The sequence below is a fragment of the Nesoenas mayeri genome (assembly GCF_963082525.1).
Source record: "Nesoenas mayeri genome assembly, chromosome: Z".
Classification (NCBI taxonomy): Eukaryota; Metazoa; Chordata; class Aves; order Columbiformes; family Columbidae; genus Nesoenas; species Nesoenas mayeri.
In genome coordinates this window covers 46,755,657-46,778,834 of record NC_137542.1, presented here as the reverse complement: position 1 = coordinate 46,778,834, position 23,178 = coordinate 46,755,657, and the positions used below count along the sequence as shown (strand labels likewise).

At 36.7% G+C, this 23,178-nt stretch overlaps 1 protein-coding gene across 3 annotated transcripts in view; it reads right to left on the bottom strand.

The window, feature by feature from the left end:
- Positions 1 to 23,178, bottom strand: part of SNX2 (sorting nexin 2) — a 34,610-nt gene that overhangs the window by 6,299 nt on the left and 5,133 nt on the right. For all 3 annotated transcript variants that reach the window (XM_080362971.1, XM_080362972.1, XM_080362973.1), the window contains exons 2-10: positions 19,930 to 20,047; positions 10,746 to 10,909; positions 9,357 to 9,423; positions 9,091 to 9,134; positions 8,861 to 9,002; positions 5,480 to 5,558; positions 2,496 to 2,571; positions 1,090 to 1,203; positions 769 to 862 (exon numbers count right to left, since the gene is read on the bottom strand). In XM_080362971.1, the coding sequence (XP_080219097.1) occupies positions 769 to 862; positions 1,090 to 1,203; positions 2,496 to 2,571; positions 5,480 to 5,558; positions 8,861 to 9,002; positions 9,091 to 9,134; positions 9,357 to 9,423; positions 10,746 to 10,909; positions 19,930 to 20,047 (898 nt within the window). The remainder of the gene's footprint in view (positions 1 to 768; positions 863 to 1,089; positions 1,204 to 2,495; positions 2,572 to 5,479; positions 5,559 to 8,860; positions 9,003 to 9,090; positions 9,135 to 9,356; positions 9,424 to 10,745; positions 10,910 to 19,929; positions 20,048 to 23,178) is intronic.

Genomic DNA, 23,178 nt, shown 5'->3' with positions numbered 1-23,178 from the left:
TTACAAAATTTTCACGTACTTTTGAAAGTGTAGAGCTGAAAGGCGACCCCATATTTTAACATAATAAAGTAGCATTGCAGGGCACATTTATGGTCTTCCTTGAGCTACAAAGTTTTGGCAGTGTTTTTTTTTTATTTTTTTTTAATCATCTTATGGATAGTGATCTTTTGCAAAACAGCAGCACAGGTGATTAAAATAGGAACTTATGGGCTTTTCTTCTAAAATAAGTAAACCAAAAGCTGATATTTGGAGACTACTTATCTTCCTAGAAAAGTTTACCTTAACAGTAGCTTGATCATGCATCATTATGTGGACCAAATTAAGAATAGTAAATCTCTGTTTAAGAGCTTAAATTCAGTTAACAGAGCAATATGGAACCAAAAGATGTTTAAATGGATTTATGTAGTCATTCTTTGTTCAGAAGGAAATGATTCTTGCCATAAGACCTAGAGGTAGAGTTATGGATGTCTACTGTAGTAGAATCACTTGCTAGGTATGGTATTGAATCTCTGTAAGAAAAAAAATTATCCTAAATCAATATAGTAGCTTTAAGAATGAGAGATATTCTGGTTAAAATTAAGATTAAAAACAGGTATACAAACATGCTGAGCACTTTAAACTAAAAGGTATCAGTAGAAGATTTTTGCATTAAAATATACTGTATAATTCTATTAGTTAAGAGCTCTGACATACTAAAATCTTGTTTCCTTACTAGTTCCTAAAGTTCTAAGCACTTCAATTCATGCAGCCACATAAAAATAAAAATACCTTTTCTGTGACAGACTAATGCTTCGACACTGGCATGAAGTTTCCTAAGTTGCTGATCCAGATTCTCAAATTGCTGCTGTTTTTCTTCAAACCACTGACAAAAGATGAAAGTGTCAAGCATTACAAATTAGATTACCAGCAACATTTCTGGTTTTAAAGAAGCAAATTATCCATGTACTGCCAGGGTGGTCAACTGATACAGCTGAGAATTCAGGCCAATAAGCAAATTAATAACCCATTTTCTACTTCTACAGCTTTAAAATGCAATTGTTGAGGCTCATTAATTCATCTCATTATTCAACCCGAAAAATCAGCTCTTACTGCATCCGATTCATTCATCTTGATTGTCATTTTGTTGACAGCGTCAGCAGCCTTGTTCACCATCCTCAATATTCCTGCTCCACTCAGAGCCTGGGTGTTAACTGCTCTTGGCAGCTGGAATTGAATGACAAATAAGGGCAAACAGACTGGTTAAAAGGATGGAGGTTTAACTGGGCACAAGGGGGAAAGAGAAGGATATAGTGTTTTCTTTACTCCCATGTCTTTCAATACAGTGGAATCTAATTTCTCAGATTTACTCCTTCTACATTCTCTAGAGGAAAACTTAAAAAACATAGACTATTTACTTTTCTTCTATATCTTTACATTTAAATGGAGCAAACACCCTACTTGTCCAAAGTTATTATGAACTAGCCAAAGGTCCTAACTAGCCACTGATACACTACAGAGAACAAGCTGACACTATAGGAACAGAAAGACTTAAGTTTACAACAAATTAGATGAAAAAAATTCCGTAAAATATTTAACTGCAATGCAAGGTTTGCACTGTGTGCTGATTACTGAAGGTTGATATCTTCTTGCTTTTCAACATAGGCCGGATTTCAAAATCTACTTCATGCATATCAAAAGAACTGTGTATTTGCTTAGATGCTTAGAAATCTTCAGGGTTAAGTTAACAACCTTTAAATTTAACTGATATTATTACTGAAGCTGGTCTAAATACACCATACAAGGTGGTCCCTATGTCAGACCATTTACCCTTCATGTGATGTTTTGTCTGTCAGCAGCATTGACAAATCCACTTCAAGTTATCTATCAATGATGCTTTTGTCAGTAGTGAGGCCTCTGTGACTTATTAGTATAACAAAGATATTGACATTGGCCAAAAGACAATTCAGTATTACAGTGAATCTACTATGCACATTTATAAAGAGATATTATGTATCTTTAACAATATATTTTATATTGTGAAAGGTGCCAGACTGATAGCATGGGTGACTGAAGTCCTGTAGTCACAAAACATCTAGCCCAGCCGGCTAGATGCTAGTGTTTTCACATTATCCTACCAATACCTCTCAAGCTGGACTCCTAGAGGCAAGACAGCTGCTTCTGAGCCAGTTCAATGCTTGATCTTACTTATTAATCAGTAAGATCAATTATGACTTTTCACCACTTATGACAAGCTTCACTCAGAACTGGACAGACCAACTTGCTTGAGAAGTCATTGAACAGCAAATAGCTTTTGGTCATTACCACTCCTAAGTTTTATCAGAGGCAGATGCACACCGTTACCTAAGTAGCCTCTGCCATTCTGTCCCATGAGTGGTAACAATCCAATTTGATTTCATGCAAATTTAGGGGATTAGGTCTCAATGCAAACAGAATATACTGCTTTTTAGGTTACTGTATCTATAAACAAGTGGGAGAACTTAAAAGAAATGAAATACCTCAGAACTTTCCAAAAACTGTCTTAAATCTGGATCCTGTAACAAGGTTGGGTGTTTTACAGTTCGTTGTAGGTACCTATGATTTTAAAAATTAAAATGTTAGATAACAAAACAGATTTAATGTGCCTGAAAGCACTGAAAGTGTCCTTCATTTAATGAATGAGGACAATGCATCACACAACCCCCCTCATTATCTAATGGGGTTTGAACACTCCTAAAAGCCACCTCTAAATAAAGGGTCAGATGACAGTTCAGTCCCCATGCCCCTTCAATCCTTTGCCTCTCTGCTGACTCTCCAAACCATATTTATGTATCCTGTCACCTTCCTCCAACAGACACTTAGGCTGTTGTCCTACACAGAGTTACAAGCTAGGACCACTAAGCCGTTGAAACATTCACGGAAGCCTGACTCCAGTAAGGCTGCCAGGAAACCTGGAACTTCTGACTGAAAGTAATACAGCCCCATGCACTCCATACCACAATGTAACACAGCAAAAGTGCAGGCAGTGGTTTCTAACATAATTTGTTTACAGCAGAAACCGCTTAAGGTGGGACCCGTAATTTTTTGTGTTTCTGCTTAGATCTAAAAACTGTTGATTAAACAAATATGGGTTGAGGAAAGAAATTTTAACAGTATTCTTCCTCTAAAAACCACTGGAAGTTTGTTTTCTACTAAAGACAGCTGCAAGTTTGTCATAACTAATTTTAGCATTATGTATTGGTAGAAAGTGTCCAATGTTTAAATGAATGCTTTATAGAAATCTAGTACCTCAAAAGATGACAGGAACATAGGAAAGTATGTGGTATTGCTAATTAAGATGCAGTGAGAGAACACTATCAACAGCACGCTCTACCTTTTGCAAAGCTTCAGTTTTGCTCAAGCCTCAGCTGCAAAGTACCAGAGCAGCAGTGCTGTGTTCACAGTTTGCCTAGAAACTGTCCTAGAAATCAGCGTGGGTTGTGACTTCTAAATGGAAGTCTGAGTATGCTGATAAGGTAAAAATCATGTATTTTTTCCATCCTCCATCAGGTATGGCCACTAGATCCTTATTTTTCTTTCTGAAGAAGCTAAGGGTTGCAGTAAAACTATTTTATACCTTAGACAGCTCAACTCTTCCTTGCTTGTTGTATACTCAGTAGCAAGTACAAGTTAATGTGGCAAGCAGACGAAGAGATTCTTCTTTAGAAATCTGCTGCTAGAGAATAACCTTTACTCTGAGGGAGACTTCTAACATTTTCCCTGGAGACAACCGGCCATGTGCTTGACGACATTTGCCAGGCAGACTTCCAGTATGTAAATTCACTATTCCAGGGCTTAAGTTTTAGTGAATTCAACTAACAAGGTACTTTGCTTTCCTTCCCACTTTCTCTGTAGTTCACAGTTCAGAAAAGCAGATTTCTTTGGTATGGCTTTCTGTGGAGTGTTAATATCTTTTCAGCAGGCTTAGGCAAGAGCAACAGAACCACTGCTCCTAAATATCATTTGAACACCTTGGTAGGTAGGTAACTTTTTGATTCTGAAAAGACAGCTAAAGTTCAGATAAGTTGACATGCTGAAAATGCTAGTCCTTGTCAGATAAGATATTCATAGACTTTCTGAGGGAAAAAAAAAAAAAAAAAAAGAATCAACTGTGAAGCCTTCCCAACACCAGCAAATGTCCTGGGGAGACCATTCCCCAGTATGGAAGTAGTGCTCAACATCCACCAGAAGTGATACACTAGTATAACTCCTTTAACAAACAAACAAACAAAAAACCCAAACAAAAACAGCATTTAAAGCAAGCACACAAGCTTGTGAACTAAACTTCCTCTAATCCTACTTCTGTTATTCAGGTAAGCAACCAAGAGGGAAATTAGTCATCTCTATTCCTAAGACTTAAAGTTGTGTGGAAGCACCTGATTAGTTACCTGAGACCAATTAATCTAATCCCAGTTGTTATTCCAAGTCTTCCTATCTCACGGCATTTCTCTTTAAGCAACAGACTTGTTCTATAACCAGAACATGTTTCACAGTTCCACTCCAAGTGACAAAATAACTTCAGTAACTTCTGGGTGCAATTCTAAGTGGCAAACGTGAACCTATATGGCAATTTTCAGAAATAGATAACTATGGCAGAACAACCTATCAGTATTTTGAGGTTCAGTATCATTTCAGATGTTCTTCTGTTACTTAGGAAATGGAAAGATATTAGCAATGGGATTTTGAAGAGGTATCTTTTATGTAAGATTGGCTCTGGAACTCCAGAGGTTCAAGAGCTTTATACATTATCTGTTAGATAGGTCTTTCAACATACCATCTAAAAACTTCGACTTTTGTTAGTTTTCTAGTTTAAGTGAAACTGTTGTATGATGTATTGTTCTCGTATGATGCAACTGCATCACAGCAATGGGCATATTACAAAATCACGCTAGTTACTTTCTAAAGGCTTTACTAGACGTGTCAACAGGGAAAAACGATGCAGTACATCAGTGACAGTACATTTCCACGGGAAAGACAGTTGAACAATATTAGTTGTATATCAGTGCTGGGTGACAGAGATCCAACATCTCCGATGTTAAAATTCAGCTACTCACATCAATGTACTGTGAGTCTTTTTACTGTCAAGTGACTGAAGGTCTCTTTTACTCCTCTCTGCCAAACAGTTGTTTTTCTATGGAACAGATATACTGCTGAAGTGCCTTAATTCCTCAAACCCAAAATGTCTCAGTTATCTCATACAGAAAATTTTACTTACTGAATCACTGCAATCTAGGTTTTAAGCATCAGCCAGTTTGAAAACAGCTATAATTCTCTCTATGAATAAGGCTACATTTCACATTATTGATGGGAATTACTCCACTTCTATATAAAAATTCAGCAGCTGCATACTTTCTTCAGAATCCATCTAAGTATAGATGGCCAAGACCCCAGTTACAGAGCCCACATGGTATATATTACAAGCAATTCCGAGGTTAAACAAGTTTTAGTTAAATATATACATTACCTTTCTAGAGCTGCTCTTCTTTTCTCTACAAATTCAGTAGATGAAGAATCTTCCTTGCCTACTTTAACCTTGGTCATGCCTTTGAAGAAAATGGCATCATATTGTTTCTACTTCATCATAAAGAAATCATTAACATAACTGATGTGATCAGAAGATAAAGCTCACCTACATTTATGTATTTAATTCAAATCACAATGAAAAACACTACATAGGAACAGAAAAAAACATCAACACTCTATGCTGCATGGTTTTGTTGGAGCTGCTCCATGAAATATGCAATTTCCTGTAACATATTATGATTAGAAGTTATACAAAACTTGTTTAATTTGTATTTATGAATACAATCCAAATAGTGATTGGAGTCTTACTGGTCACTCGTGTTCAGAAGAAGGAAACAGTTACCCAAGTAAAGCAGAATAGGAAAATGCAACTTAGGTTATAAGCTTATTAAATGGTAAGCTTATTACCAATATTTTCATTCTATAATTTTTAAGTTCTAAAACTAAGAGTTTTTTAGTCAACTAAGGCAAATTAACTCTGAAAATTCTGAAGCATGTGAACAACTACAGACTGAATGGAGAATAAAATTAGCAGAATAAAATGTATGCAGCTTTACATCTCTTCAATATGCTCAAATCAAGAGTGTCCAAAAAGCTATGACAAGGGAGCCAGTTATTGATGTATTGCAGCATAGGAAATACATTCAGCCTCAGCGACAGAAGAACTCTAAAACTGACTGACTGAGATCAATATTTTACATGCTAAAGACACAAACTCAGAGAGAGTTTAGGAACTTGAGTCCTATCAGAACTACCATGAAACGCCAAACATTCATAATTATTCTTATTTCGTAAAACATGAGAGGTATATTATGGTACACACCAAACATCTTATTTCTACCTGCAGTGTATTACTGCTCTGTTAGTTCTGTGCTTCTCCAGTTAAAAGATCTGAGTTTCTGAATATGTACTCTGTGACCTGCCAGGTCTACCGTTACCACAGTTGTTCACCCCGTTTCCCTTCTGGCTTTAGAAGTTTCATACAGTAATCAATGGAGAAGACAAACAGCATCCTTACAGGAACAAGGAGCGACCCTTAACCTCTCAGTGAAGCCTTAGTTTTTCCCTTCTCTGTAACATGATGAAAATAAATCCAATTGGCATTTTTTCAGAGGAATACTACACAGTGTAATGTAACTGTAAATCCACAAATTCATCTGCAAAATCAAAGATGTCTTTAAGTACAAGGATTAAACCATCCAAACAAAGGCAAACAAAGGTAATTCACGTTTCATCTTTTTGCATTAATATATTACTATTTGTTAATATTTCACTGAAAAAAGCATGAAATCCTGCAGTTTAACACAAAAAATCTTTCACATTTGATAGCAACAGAAGTTCATAGGGAAAAAACTAAATATGTAATCAAATTATGAACAAAAAGAATTCCTAACTTGTGATACTGACAGTTTTGTCTAGATACTGTGTCAGGTTTCTTTCCCCGCTAACGTAAGCCTATTTAAATGCAAACATAAAGGCAGCTCCTGTAGCCCATGCACTCTAACCCTTCCCAGGAAAGGACCCATGACTTAATAGGTTATTTTCTTAAAAACAGAAAACATGATTTTTCAACACACATACATAAGCAGTGAGGCAGTTTGGATGAATGTCCAACTCCAGCTCACCACTGACTCCGTCTTATCCTGCTGTTCCACAGTCAGTAATCAAACACTTGAATTTGTGGCTAAGGTCTAGAATGCCAGCCCCTCCCATTTGTCACCAAAGTTGGAGCTTAAAATTCCAGGTGTTATCAATAATGTAACAGAATGAACAGACTAAGGACTTTTGTACAAGACACACTACTTAACACTGAATGTATGATGTATCATTTTAAGACTTTAAAAACAAGCCTGTGTGATGTAAACAGAATATGTCATCTCATTTTGAGCTATTTTGCTAGTTCACTGCTTTAAGATGCCTCATTTTAAATCAGCCTAGAATCCCTTCTTTTCTCCAGAATTAGCAATGTATGGACTACATATTTTTGGACAGAACTAAACACCATTGAGCACTGAAGTTTGAGTTTAAAGCGGGAGTTTCAGGCTCTTTGTAAAATGTCTGAGGAAGTCTGTGAGTTTTCCCAAATTACCTGTAGCTCAACAAAGTCTCTTTACAAGGATCTGAAGTTACAGTAAGTGCTTGCTTACACTGTACTAAGTCCCACCATCTTACACACTACCAGGTGTATCAATATTTATGCTGGTTTTGTTCAAGTGGTACCTCAAATCCAGTCCAAGCTTTGTCTTAGATGAATTTGACTGCGATGCAAATACTAAATTTCCATGTACTTGCACACTGTCATGGGTGTCTTAAATGTTATCTCATCCAAAGGAAATTACTAGAAACCTCACTCCATCTTTATAAGGCCTGTTGGCATTTGTAATTAAACTTTTGTTATATGAAAACTGGTCACTTTCAAGAACCAACAAAAATTGGGATCAGATTTTCAGTTTTACAGACTGAAAAATGCAGTGCTTTTCCACAGAATTAAAGCAGGATTTTCCCAAGCTTTCTGCAGCCTACATCTACTCAGTCTGCCTATTATATGAAAAGCTGCTGCTCTGATTCGCTTTACAGACTAAACTACTGAAAAAACACCTCCTGCCATTCCCTACATATCAGAGTTCTACAGTAAAATCTCTTATTTATATGGGTAAGCCAAAAGACTTGAACAAGCTTTACTGTTTTAAGTGTTCAGTTATTTTGAATCTCTGCTGCTTGCAACTCACAAAACTGAAGTTGCTTCAATGCATGAGGAATGCTGCTTTGTTCATGGATAAAGGATCTGATCCTTCAAGGCATTCACAAAGACTAATATCACTCAGAAATGTTTTCCAAATAAGAACTGAGGAATGAACTAGAGATTTAGCATTCACCATGACTAAAAGAAACAGAAGTATTACAGAGGTGGAGTACTCATGAAGCTTTGTATATCGCAGGCAACTAATAACAGCAGTTAAAGAAAATAAACTTTCATTTAACATCTTTGTTTTGATAGACTAATCAGCTCTTAAAGGGCAACACTGAAGAAACAATAACAGAGAAGAAACAGAAGGCCATGTATTAAGACAAATGTTCCTCTTATTATCAATGCTGGTCTGAGTTAGGAGGAGGCCAGTACTTATCTTTCCAATTTAGTGTGAACTTTTTAAAATACAGAACATGAAGAATATTTAATAGTTTGGACCACTTAATAAGCAGTAAGTAATATTTGTGCAGAGAATTATTTCTTTTACAAGTCCAACAGGTATTACAATACTTAATTTGTATTACAGCGCTTAAATGACATGCTTAAATTCAACCTTACAGGAACTACACTTACCTACAATACTTTTTTCTGGAGCTGGAGGCACAATGTAACCAATATGCATGTATTTTGTTGTTAACTTGCTGTGCAAGCCAAGAAAATCACTGAATCTTCTTTTAACAGAGAATTCATTTTTGTGGAACATGGAAAGTGATGTCTTAAAAAAAAAAAATTGTTATGAATTACTGATCCATCTACTCAGCTACAATACAAAGTTAACTGATGCAACAAATATTTGCAGATACCTTTGTTGTTACTCTGTATGCCATATAAGCGTTCATGCCATCCCCTGTAAGAAAATTAAGATTATTATCGTAGGGCAAGTTATTTTAATCCCTCCACACACTTTTACTTTTTTTTTTCCCCTCCAAAATACACATTAAATAGCTTTCCATTTACATACTAAAAACTGCCAAGAGATAACTGCATAGGAAGTCATACTAAAATCTCAGCATAGTCTTCAAGGGATAAGATAGTCTATCATCTGACTTACTAGGCTCAAGAAACTTACCAACTTTCTCTGGGTCTGATACATTGATTTCTATATCAAACAAATCTCCATTTGCTTCCTCTTCAATCTGGGAAAAAGACATGCCACATTTAACAAGGTAATGTACATTAATACTATGTATGGTTAAAAGGATAATGGTACAGAGGAAGGAGGAGGAAAAGTCATAAAGTTTGTATAACAAAAAAGCCCTTCCAGACCCATCATCTAACATTAAGTGAACATGACTTCTAACATGGAGTGTCACTGCAAAAAAGCTGATGTGATAGACTTGGCAGTGTCAAGTTTATAGATTGACTCAATGATCTTAAAGATATTTTCCAACCTAAATAATTTTGTGATTTTAGTTTTAAGCTTTCTTGCAAAAGTTTTTAATAAGGCAGCCCTTTCTCAGGACTTGTTTGCCTCAGAAATTTTAGTACATATTTATCTAAGAGGTGTGTTCATAGTACCTCCTCCTATGCCAGTAGATATTACAGTTCAAAAACCACTCTCATTTGTGATATCTCTGCATGCTCCTAATCAAATGACAGATATTCCTTTTTATTAATGGTATCTGTAGCAGAAGAGCTTTGGAAAAGTAACAGATAGAAAATTTTTTGACACTTGCCTGAACTCTAATAATGCAGAATTTCATAATCTTTCATACAATATATGTTAACTTTGACACAGAGATCTTAAGAAACACCATGGCAAAACAGACAGTGTATCAGGGCTGACGGGTGGAAAATCAGAATAAAATGCCATCTTGTGGTATTGGGGAAAGCAACCATCATCACTCAGTCACCTGTAAGTTTTGTTTGCAAACTCATATAGCAGAAGCACTGTCTGTTAAGAGAACACTGCAGAATGAATGGCATTTGGCAATGCCCAGGCTTTGAAGGGAACACAAAATCTAAATAGCAATGCTAAAACTACCATTAGCCTCTTCTGTTTCTTAGCATGCAGCATAATGCTAACAACTGCTTCCTCCACTTCCCCATTAACAATAGCTTCAGAAATACAAGTTGAAACCTGTAACTCGCTAGTAAAAATTAAGCTAAGGGAGTCTATTTCCTAACATACAGCATTAATATTTCTCCTGTATCAAGTTCACAGCTTGCTTCTACATACACTTTAACAATATCTGTTCTGAAGGAATGGAGCGTCTTACTTCTAACACTACAGATCTCCAACATACTCACCTAAGTAATGAATTGTTATGGTATTTTCGTAAGTCAAATTAATACTAAACTTTGCATGCAAAATAAACAGAATAAGTTTTCTTTTATCTATCTCTTCTTAGAAAAGGATGATGCCATAACACAACATGTAAGAATTGTAATTTTAAAAGAAGAAAAAACTTGAAAATAAAAAGAAGGTATTTCCATAATTTACAAGTTTACTGTGTACCTCTTCTCTGGATCGATCAAAAATCACCGGAGCTGTTATGCTTTTTGATTCCATTCTGGGAGCTACTAGTGTAGTAGGTGTTACAGGAGTGATTGCAGGAGTAGGTTCTGGCGAAAGTATTGGATCCCTCTCTGGACTGTCCAATGAAACTTCTTCTGTTGCTTCTAGATAAACAGTTTGAGTTAGCAAAGAACTGCAAAGATAACAAAGATAACAAAAATGCACACTAAAGCATAACAATACACAAGTTTAATAAGTTTATCTATAAATAGTATCCATTTGTGCCAGATAATTTATTTCAATATGTAGCTACAATTAGATGTGGTATTCAAGCTTCTAGTATATAATGGGTTAAAGTAAGATTATTTTTTTTTTTTTTTTTTATTTTTTTTAGTATACTGTTAGGTAAAAAGTCTTTTAAAGTAGTTACAAATGATAAGGCTGCATGAAATGTTGTGAAAACTAATGATTTTTTTTTAACCACATAAGCAGCTCTTTTTCAGCACCTGAACAAATTTTAGTGTTTGCACTCTGAACAACAGGAAATATAGTTGTATAGGCTTATAACTGAACAGACCAAACTATGTGTTAAACAAAGTTACACAACCATAATACACCCCCTTCCCTGCCAAAATCCCACAACCTGTAAAATAGAAATATTAGCAGATGAGACATTCTGACTAGTATGACTAACTTTAGTCACTGTCTTCAGTCTCTTTGGGGCTTAAAACAATTCACTAGAAAAGGAATACGTTCCTCAGGCTGTAGACAAGTCATCTATCTTTAAAGAGGATGTAAATCTCTACTCTACAAGTCCCACATGCTTTCCTCTACTAACTGGTTTTGACCACTTCCTGGGCATAGAGAAGTTCCTGTTCTAGTTTAAATAACTAATGCTGTGGTTCTCACTAACTGCATTTTCACGAATTCTAGTTCCATAAAAGATAACATTGACCACGGAACAGTGATTTGATACCACAACTGACTTCCCAACTGATCTCAACTCTTGTTACAAACTAGCATCCGTACAACAAAAAGGAAAAAAAGGCAGTAAAACCAGATCCACTCGGAATTATACAAAGTTACCAAAAAGGTTTACTGTGCAATTTGGAAAAGAGCTGTGCTTGCAACTTCTGTCTACATGAACCACTCTGTTTTCGAAAGGAAACACACCATCTTTCCTCCAAACTTTTTAAAGCCTGGTGCATATAATATACTCCTTACTGAACATATAATATAATATACTCTGAACAGTTAAGAGTTTTATAAGTAAGATCTACTTTAGAATTGTGAAATATAATAGTTAAACTGTGAGTAAAAATAATGATAATAAAAAAATCTTATTTTTGTCATGCATAGGATCTGCTAGCAACTTAAAAACAGACCTGGAAAATAGCATCCAATAAAGCATATCATTTATTACTGCAAAAAGTAATAATGATCTTTCATAACCTATGTATCAAAATCATTCAGCTTTATCCCTGTTGCCACTTAAAGAGTTAGTCTGTTAGTTAATTTGTTTCCCATTCTTCTCTAACACTTTTTTTTGCCAACCCTTGGTTTTTTTTTTCATAAATGAACAAAACCACACCTAGGAATTTCAGGGATGCAAATGACTGTGTGCCTAAATTTTGTTTGATACTGAGGCTCTAAATAAATTTTAAAAAAAAAGACAACTTCAAGGTCACTATGCCTTAGCCTGGTTTGAAGCAAATGTTCATTCTGGCTTGAGGCTGGCATTTGCTATCATTACTTTGTTTTGGAGTATATCACAGAATTGCTGAGCTTGGAAAGGACCTCTGCAGATCACCTACTCTAACCCCTTTGCTCAAGCAGGGTCAGGTACAGGACACTGCTGAGGACCACATCCAGATGGGTTTTGAGCATCTCCAGGGATGGAGAATCCACCTCCTCCTTGGACAACCTGTGCCAGTGCTTGACCACCTTCACTATTTAAAAAACAAACAAACACACACAGCCAAAAACATCTTGATTTTTTCTCACCTATTGCCTGTATTTCAGTTTGTGCCCACTGCCTCTTGTCCTGCCAGTGGGCACCACTGACAAGTCTAGTTCTCTCTTTTCCCTTTACTCCCATTAGTTATTTACACACATTATAAGATTCTCACCTGAGCCAGGTGATCTCCAGGCTTGACAGCCCCAGTGCTCGCAGTCTCTGTGCATACGTCGCACACTTAATGTCCTTAATCATATTCACGGGCCTGCACTAGACTCATTCCAGTGTGTCCATGTGTCTCTTATATTGGGTAGCTCAGACCTGGACTCAGCACTCCAGGTGTGGCCTCATCAACAGCTAAGCAGAGGGGAATGATCACTTCCCTCAACCTGTTGGCTGTGCTCTTACTAATTTCAAATCACAGATTTCCACAGTATTTTCAAACTCAACTTAAAAGCAAACACCTTTTTATATTTTCCATTTTTAGTATGAAAAGAGATTATCTAAAAGTTTTATTTGAAAATATTTTCCTACCATTGCTTTATTGTTACTGCTAAATCTTTCTGAAGAATCCTGCTGGTGCTTCCTGCCCTCAAATGCCTCAGGAAGGATGCTGCATTTAATTCAAACCCGCAGATCAGGTGGGAAGTCATGCTGAGGCAGTTCCAAAAAACGCTTTAAGATTGACAGAACAACATTTAAACACGGAATAGAGGTAGTTCTCTCCTTTGGTGGCTAACAGCATTCAACACGTTACATGTTAAACATTACATAAATGACGATTTCACGGAAACATTTAACAGAGAAAAATTATATGTTCATATATAACATGCTATATATGCAATATATATAATACAAAACATAAAAAATAAAAGAAAGCCATTTCACTTCCTGTTTCCATCATCTGCTATATTCAAGCATGTGTGTTTGAGAAACAAACCCTTAATCTCCAGTAAATCCTTTTCTGTACCTTCAAATTTTAGACAGACTTACAAAACAAGTCATGAAACAATCCAAAGCATAACAACTTCTCACATCAGCTGAGAAAATATGCCTGTCAGTGTAAATGTCTGATTTCATTAAAAAGGCGTGAATTCAATGTAACAAACCAGAACTGCAATCACATGAAACAGAAACACACTCCTGCCCAGGACTCCTCTTCTTCAGACTTGTGTCCATACCCCCATTAGTATCATGAACTGATCTAGGTTGTGTATCACATGAACTCCAACAATGGTTCCCCCCCTGTTATGGTTCAGCACATAGCTGAAGCTACTGCTAAGCTGGTGCACTATTTCTGGAAAAAAGAAAGTGGAAGGAACAAGCAGTTGTAAAGGCTTCCTTTCAGCAAGACCAGCAACATTAGACTTCATCCACACCAGCATTTCTAATGCTGTGTAACTCTGGTTTGATTGGACATGAACAAATTTTTAAAGGTGTTGCCGACTAGTCCTCCTTTTCTACTTTCCCTAATGAAACAAAATGTATGTGTTTGTTTGATAGTAGCAAGTCAGTTCTTTTATGAAGAAGAAAGGAGCATTTATGCCATCTTCCCTCCTGTTACATCTCATCCCCAAGTGTGCATGCATCCCAGGCATTACATAAAACCATAAGAGTGAAATGGAAAAGACAGAAGAACAGGGTGAGGGGAGAGGGAGAGCAGGACAGAAACAAGGTGGTTGTACTTTTTGTTTAAAACACAAGTATTAAAAGATTCTGAAAGAAAAAAAAAAACAACAACAAAAACATTTGCTCTGTGTAGCAGGAGGCTCTTTCTAGCTAATTTCAGGAAAGCAATCTTGGAGCACTACATAAGCTGAAGATCTATTTCTCAAGTAACAGATTTGTTCTGATGAACTCTGGCATTTATGTTTCTACATGCATGTTTTCACTTTGAGAAACCAGATGACATGGTCTAGATTAAAAGGTTCCACTAACAATCCTTCTGTTTGTGGGGTTGTTTGTTTGTTTGTTTTGTGGGATTTTTCGTCTGTTCATTTTGTGTTTTGTTTGTGTTCAGGGAAAGACAAATTTGGTAGGTTTCAGAGTAGAAAGTATTACACTTTCAGAAATATTTGCTTGATTTATTCATATTAGATTCACCCTGAAAACTTAGGTATTAGATTGCGCTTCTGTGTTTTTTGGGCGTTTGTCTTTTTTTTTTTTTTTTTTTTTAATATTATGTATTAGTATTACATGAAAAATGAAATTTAGATGTCTTGCTTTCCTAGAAGGTCTCATATGCATAAGCTTTTCTTGCATAAAAAGAGGCAACTGCTCTGCCTGACTTTTAGGAGAAAAACACTGAAATCCAACACTCACATGAGCCATGGCAGTTATCAGCACATATTAAGCAGTCCCAGTAATCTAAGGCTTTAAGACTTCTACACATAAATACCTAATTTTCAATCCATAAACAGTCTTTATTATGGGTCACTGTCAAGATGCTTAGCTCCAAAAGAACACAAAATCATCTCATCCTGCTACAGAAGACAACTATTTATGCTTAATAAACATTCTACAGCCAACTACACCAAAATTTATCAGAACTCAAGCATGGCGCTCAATCTCAGCATTGGACAGCACGTTTCTTTACTTTTCACCACCAGTATTTGTGAAAAATCATCTTAGAAAGCACAGGTTTGCAATTCCTCACTAGCAGCTCACTTGTTATTTTTACTGGTCACATCTCTAAAAATCTGTCATGGTTCAAGCATTTAAATTGGCTTATAATCTTTGTAAATTTACTTAGGTGATCACATAAACATGTAAGTAAACTGAAGCAGAAACTCTTGTCCAGAACAGAGGACAAGTTATTAAAAAAAAGGCTTCTCCAGGTGTATTGGTACATCAGAGGCAGATATCCTAACAAAACTGATTGCAAGAACTACTACAGCTAAGTTGTAGACCATAACCCTTACTGTTATACCAAGAGTACTAAGAATAACCTTAATGAGAACAGAAATAGTTTTAACAGAGCAGTCATCCACTAGCAAGGCTGCCTGATTTTAAAACTGTAGGTTCACGTGCTTTTGTGCACTTGTTTCTTGCGGAAGAGACCTAGTACTGAACAAGCAGCTTCTTAAAAGCAGTAAAGCATCTGCACTGAACTCTTCTGATCAGACACACCACATGGTAAGAGCCTGATAGACACCATCAGCTAGAAACTTCTGCTGTTCAGCTGGGCTTAAAGTACATGTCTTGCTAGGTCCACAGAATTAGCATCTCCTTTTCTGTATCAACTCCCAGGAAAAAAGCCTAAGACAAGTCTATCATGACCTGAAGAAAAATAAATATCCAAAAAGCCCAAACATTACTGCCCCCAACACACTGACTTTCCCCCAGGACACAGTAGCTAGATACTTGCAAATGATCCATTCCCAAACACCTTTCAGAACTGGGGTAAAAAGAAAAAAAAAAAAGAAAAAGAAGAGAACAATCGTTTACCAGACTAAGGGAGAAGAAAAATTTCAATTTTCCATTTTTGGAAAATGGTGACAGAGCACTGATGTAACTTCAGAGCCCTGCTCATAATCTATAAGCACTAGAGGCAGAAGGCACAGACAGCTATGTCCTGCACAGCCAGTCCATGGCACATTTCTGCAGCTATATACAGAACCTTACGCCAACATTTTGGCAGACTGATCCAATATATAGGTCTTCACTCCACCATAGAAGCTTATTGGCAGACAGGTTTTAAGACATACCCCAAGGCCCCTCAAGATACTCTTCATATTACCTGATTTAGAGCACAGACCATTATGGTCTCCACAAGTAAGAACTCTACAAGGTAAAGTAAAGTAATTCTTTTTGGCCAAATAATCAACACATTGACTTTTATTCTAAGGGTGAAATTGCTTAAGTATGTTTAGCAAGACAGTTTGGTTTCTTAGAGAACAAAGAACCACAATACTAATGAATGCAGCAGCAAAATTTACTGGTCTCTAATGACAGCTGGAAAACTTATTTACTTTCACCTTTGAAATCCAGTTTCAATAGTTCATTCAAAGCACTTACGAGTCACCAGAGACAAGGTAATGAATATCTAAAACATTTTATTGCGAATACTATCCTGTAGCTGCTGCAGAAATACAACAGCAAAGACATCTTAAGTACAGTCAAAAAAGCCTAAAAACAAAACAAAAACAAAATCACAAGTTCTGAACTACATTAAAACAGTACAGGAAATAAAATTTGTTTTCGCTCACCTCATTTACTACTAGGTTGCATTATTATATGGAATATGAAAAGGATCTATCAAGCCTACAATAGCTAGAGAGGTATACTATCACATTGTTTACAAATAAATCTACAAAACTAAAATAGCTTATGCCCCCAAAGTGTCAGAGTCCCTCCTTTCAAGAGGTACCCATAGGATTTCCTTTACCTGGATTTTATAGTGTCTAATAATTCAATATGAAGGAAGAATGTAAGTTACAAAGCTGTGGAACTTCATTCTCTTCCTCTCCAGTTAAACGTCTCTGTAAGCTGGACCAAGATAGGTTTCTTTGGGATTTCAACATGTTGAAGAAAAAAAGCCCATCACACTCACTTTTAAATTAATTCCTGCTTTCATAGAAACCCAGGCTTATGCAATCATGTTGGAAGTAAGAAAATAGATATTTCATGTTGCCTTCTCACATTGTTTCTATTCATTGAAAATCAGTACCAGAAAGTTAATCAGATGAATTAACATAATTGTCTAGCAAAATAGTCCTAAGAAAGAAAAAAATAGTTACACTTGTGAGAGCACAGCACTGGAACACAAATCAGATGTTGTTTTTGAGAATGTCTCTGCTGGCAGCGATACAAAGACAGAAGTTCATCACTAGGGTACAACTGTATCATGCAAACTTCCTACTTAGAACAGGCTACTATGAAAGATGTCATATTCTGTCTTAGGTTCCATAAATCACTCTTGCTTTTTTCCCTGTGTGAGAGTTTGTACTAGCTTCAGACTGTGTATAAATTGACCTTTTAAAGACCAGTCTTAGTTGTGTTAGACATGCAGTATGTTACATGCTTTCAGTTCAGTGCTACATGCATTTAAGAAAACATCTTTGTCACCATTTATTGCAGGGCAACAATAAAGAGTGGCAGATGCTCTCTGTTTACTCCCACACTCCCCAACAATGAAAAGGGAAAAGGAGGAGGAGGGAGAGTTACAAGTTGGAAAATTAAAACACCTTTACTTATAATACTAATAACAAGGGGAATAATGCAAAATATACAAAACTAACATGGAATCTGCCAGCTGATCCTGCAGTGGGGGGGGGGGGGGGCAGGGCTGGCACTGGGCCAGCAGCTGCAGGGAGACACCTGAAAGTCCTGGACTGCTTCCAATGGTAGACGGGAATTGGATCACGAATGCGGGAACTGGAACCAGGATCAGGATCGCGGGTAGGGCAACAGGCAGGGTTCTCATCAGAAGCCGACCATGGACCAAGAGAGTGAGAGCCTCACAACCCCTGAACTTTAAACTGTGTATGCACAACGGTATGGCATGGAACACTACATTGGTCAATTTGCATCACCTGTTGTATCTGCCCCTTCCCTGCAAGTATGACCGTTTTACGACCCTTCACTTGCAGGAAATAGGAGGTCTATCACTGATCTTGGCTGCTATAGCAATAAGCATAATCACGGGCCTTTCCTGCACACCATCCCTACCTTTAGATCATCAAAACTATAAACACTGGGTATTACCAGCTCTGGAGTTGACACTGTCTGAAAAACATGCAGACAACTTCACAAAAATGCGGTCACTTAGAGGAACTTAGCTGAAAGGAAAATCCACTAACAGAACTGGCCATGTTTTAACCAAAAACAGGACAATCTTCCATGGCAAAACTCAAACTCATTCAATCAGTTCTGTGTGTTTTCCTCACGGCATTCATTTCAGTTGAAACAATCTGGTTGCTAACATTTGTTCCTCCTGTATGGTTCCCCTCAATATTTACTCCAGACACTTTTGTTCATAATATTATCCAAATAAGAAGTGGCTTTCCTAAAATATCCATTCCAGATGGCTCTATGGTTATAAAAAACAGGCTTTATACACTGAAGCTAAATAACCAAATCACTAGTACTAGAAAGCTTCATTGCTAAATCACTGCTCGTCTTTCTAACTCGTAAGATCAGCTAATATTATACAAATACAAAAAAAGTAAGATTACCCCTCTATTCTTTATTATTTTTTTCTCTTAAAACATTTTCAGAGAGTTAGTAAACGAGTCAATAAATTCTAACAGTGTCATGAACGAATATAATTTCAAATATAGGCAAATAGAAATTTAGTAAATTCGGAATGAAGGTAATGAGTACATGTATATAGGTATGTATACAAAAGGGTCCAGAACTAAAGGCTATAAAGTTTCTTTTTGAATGATCACACCAGAGAATCAATGAAGATGAGAGGAGGACTCCATTCAATACAGACTGCCAACTGACTCACTCAATATGTAGTAATCGGAAAAGCATTAGTATTGAGAAGCAGCATTCAGAACAGTGTTTCCATGTACATAATACTACACCTCCTTTCTTGAATAGTTAATGCTCCTACACCTGTAACTGACAGCAACCATAAACCATGTTAGGGTAGTCAAAAACCAACACCAAAGTAGTGACTGATTAATCAAGCATTAGAAATGTGTTGTCTATTGACTGATTATCAGAACTTTCACACATCTTTCTCCAAAACATGCAGTACTGTAAAGTATCAGAGACAGAATCATGCACTAGTAAAATCACAGGACTCTTCCTGTATTCCAGTCTGTTACCTTTTCATAATAACAAGAGAGACATACAAAAAGGAAATACCCTCCAGCTTGCAATAAAATCTGACCTATCACTCTTTATAAATGGAAAAAAGACTGGGACAGCTTATATACGGTTATTAAGTAGAAAACAAGGAGGCAACTTAAGTCAAGTTTTTACACACAAACAGATTTGAATATTGCTAATTACCTAATGATAAATACTATTATTACTATCAGCAGAATATGTTACTAATGGGCTAACGCTGCCACACTAAGCACTGATAGTACACACCACTGAGAAATTTGTATTTAGTAAACAAACGTAAATAACATCATATATTACCACAGGAAAAAAACTGTCTATCAAACTGCTTAAAAGGTTTTTACCCTCCTTTCCAGGAAAGCACATTTCTTTCAGTCCAAGAGCAAAAAAGTTTATGCAGACACGTAAGAAGAAAATAGCAATTACCAGCAAAGAGGTCTTCTCTGTCATCATCTAGCATGATTTCTGCTGGCTTTGGACCATTGGAGTTTGTGCTGAGGTCTTCTGCAGGAAGACTTGCTGGCTCTGGAGATGAAGGACTTGACTGTTTAAAAAAAGAACAGTGAAATCAGCAAATCAGTTGCCATGTGTCAGTATATAAGAATTACTGCAACAAACATTCTTTCATTGCAAAGAAACAAGGCAAGATGTACCAAAAGGAAACTCTGTCAGCTATTTCCATTTCCTACTCCCAGCATGGTAACAATGAATAAAGGATATGAGCTAGGCAACAGCTCTTTTCATTTCTTTGTCAGAGAGAAAAAAAAGTCAACCATTTCCTTAGGTTTAATTAATATGAAACAAAAGCTGCTACATAAGTATCCAGAATAAGTTTATTAGTATTGCTGAATGTAATTTGATTAAGTTCCTTTTGGAAAGGCATGGGTTTCAATTCAGATCTGTACATAGAAAATTATTAATGAAGAAGCTTCCAAGTGCTCTAAACCATTTTTTCAAAGATCAAAAGAATGAATTAATGCCATCCAAGCAATTCAAAACTGCATGCAGCCACAAGAAATTTTGATAACTTTGCAGCCGGTTAAATTTGGGGATCACTGCCACAGTGGGTCACAGTGTACTGTACTACAGTTAGGCTTGACAGAGATACATTTATTTTAACCGACTGAAGACTAGAGCTTGTCCTGTGAACAAGAGAAATACTTGAAGACACTCAGGAAAATTAAAGCAATATTGAAACTGAGCTACCAAATGTATAGCTTACTCATACAATAAACACACCCCTAACTGAAGATCCATGCTTCAGTTAGAAAATCCTTGTTCAGTAAGTATCAACTATGCCATAATACTAGAAAATTTCCAAGACTCACTTCTTACAACTTCATCCTAGACAGCTAGCTAAGGAGTTTTCAACAATAGCATATTTATTCATTTATTCATGCACTTTAAAATGAGCATCTGTAAGCTGTGTCACTACTTGGTTCCTAGTTTTTACACAGAGTTGTCATAAATTCAGAAATAGAACTGAAACCAGTAAATGTTTCACACTACACTTCACCAAATGTCACAGGCTACAAAAGATTTTTTTAAAAGACTGAAAAATACTGAAAAGCTACTGAAAAAGTCTGTCCAGATTGTATTTTCATATTCATAAATGTAGCAGAAGCAACAGTTCTAAGAGAAAGGCCTTCCTTATGGATGGTCCTCCAACAATAATGTATGTCCTGACATGGAGTACAGCATTACTGATTTACTTCAGGCAGCACAAAGCAAGATCCTGGCCCCCACATCTATCCAGACCTCAGTCACCTGAAATTGTGGTACAGAGGAATCAAGCAAGAAACAGTAAATATCCTACAATACAAATTCAGACAGAGTACAAAATAGTTTTTCAGAGGCCACATGAAATCAAGACTCTTTCAATCTGCTTAAAAGTTTTTCCCTGCTGAAGACAGAAGGAAGATGAAAGCAAACATTATACAAGAATACCAGAAAATTCACATTCCTCTAAACCAGATTATGGTTGCGACAAGGAACCGCTCCATCCAAATGACGGAAGAGGTTTTATCACCTTCCCTTTGCCAAAGGCTGGCACTCTCTGAAAAGCTCACATATAGCATGGGGAAAGCAATAAGCAAACCATAGTGATGAACAACGGAAGAAGCATCCTCTCAAACTGCTTATTGGATTTCGCCCTGGAGCCTGCAAAGAAAGTCAAAGCTGAAGCACTCAGGCACTGGATGTCGGTAGCAGAGCTTATAACCTTACAAAGAACCAATCCACTAGTCAGATGTACACTTCTCATACTAAACCAATGTCAAAATGATCACACAGCAGACAGAGTGTTCTGCCGTAATAAAGGTGTATTTGTTCATTTTGTGAAGCATGTTCCTTAAGTTGTATCACAATACTTGCAACTAATTTAGATTAAATTAAATAGGAAATTTAAGAAACCTCACCACCTGACATGCTTCATTATTCTACAAATGACAGTATAGATAGAATGTGTCACATGTGATAGTCAACAATTTTACATGATTGCAGAAGTAGCATATTCCAGAAGAAATAGTCTGTCTCTTCAGGTAGTGCTGCATAAAGCTGCAAGTTCAAGATCTTGTACTTCAGCTATAACAGCAGAGCACAGAAATGCTTGACTTCCCTGTGAGGTTCAAAGCAATTCAAAGTTTCATCAGCAAAAGCAATTCTTCTTTAAAACATTACAGATACTTCTTCCAAACCAGTTTTGCTGCTACTCAACTTCAAGCAGTAAGCCACTTACATTTTGATAGATCTGATGTTAGGACATAGTGGGGACCACACACTACCACAGATGCAGAATGGAATGTAGTTTGTGTTTCTTAATTTACCTCTGTGTGTTATTTGTTATGTAAAGATACAATAAAATCATCTTTATTATAAATATCAAGTTCTGGGTTTAAGAACAGTGGACACAAAGTTTAGTTTTGTGGATGATTTACAGGTAGAATGTCTTTCCTTCAAAATGCTCTTTCACCTCTGTACTGGTTTTGGTTAGGACTGAGTTAGATTTTCTTCATAAAGGCTTGTGTAGTTCCATGGTTAGGATTTGTGGCTAAAACAGTACTGACAACACAGAGATGTTTTAGTTATTGTTGAGCAGTGCTTAGACAGCATAAAGGCCTTCCTTCCTTGTCAGTGCCCTGCCAGCAAGAAGGCTGGGGATGCAAAAGCTGGGAGGGGACACAGCCAGGATAGCTGACCCCAAATGACCAAAGGGATGTTTCATGCATATGACACCATGCTCAGCATATAAAGCTGGGGAAAGAAGAACAAAAGCAGAGATGTTTGAAGTTATGGCATTTGTCTTTCCAAGTAACCATTACACATAATGGAGCCCAGCTTTCCTGGAGATGGGTGGACACCTGCCTGCAGTGAATGAACTCATTATTCTGCCTTGCTTGCGCATACAGCTTTTGCTTTACCTATTGTCTCCATCTCAACTCACAAGTTTACTCACTTTTACCCTTTGTGATTCTTTCTTCCATCTAGCTGGGGAGGAGTGAGAGGCTGCATGGTGCTCAGCTGCCAACTGGGGTTAAATTGCAACAAACTGAGAGCTGAATAAGGCCTATTAATCTTGCAGTAGCTCTTTGGTATTTTTAAACAGCTGTCATTCTCAGACAAGATAAATTAAGGATGGGGCTGAATACCCTCACAAACAACTGAAACTTTCCATGA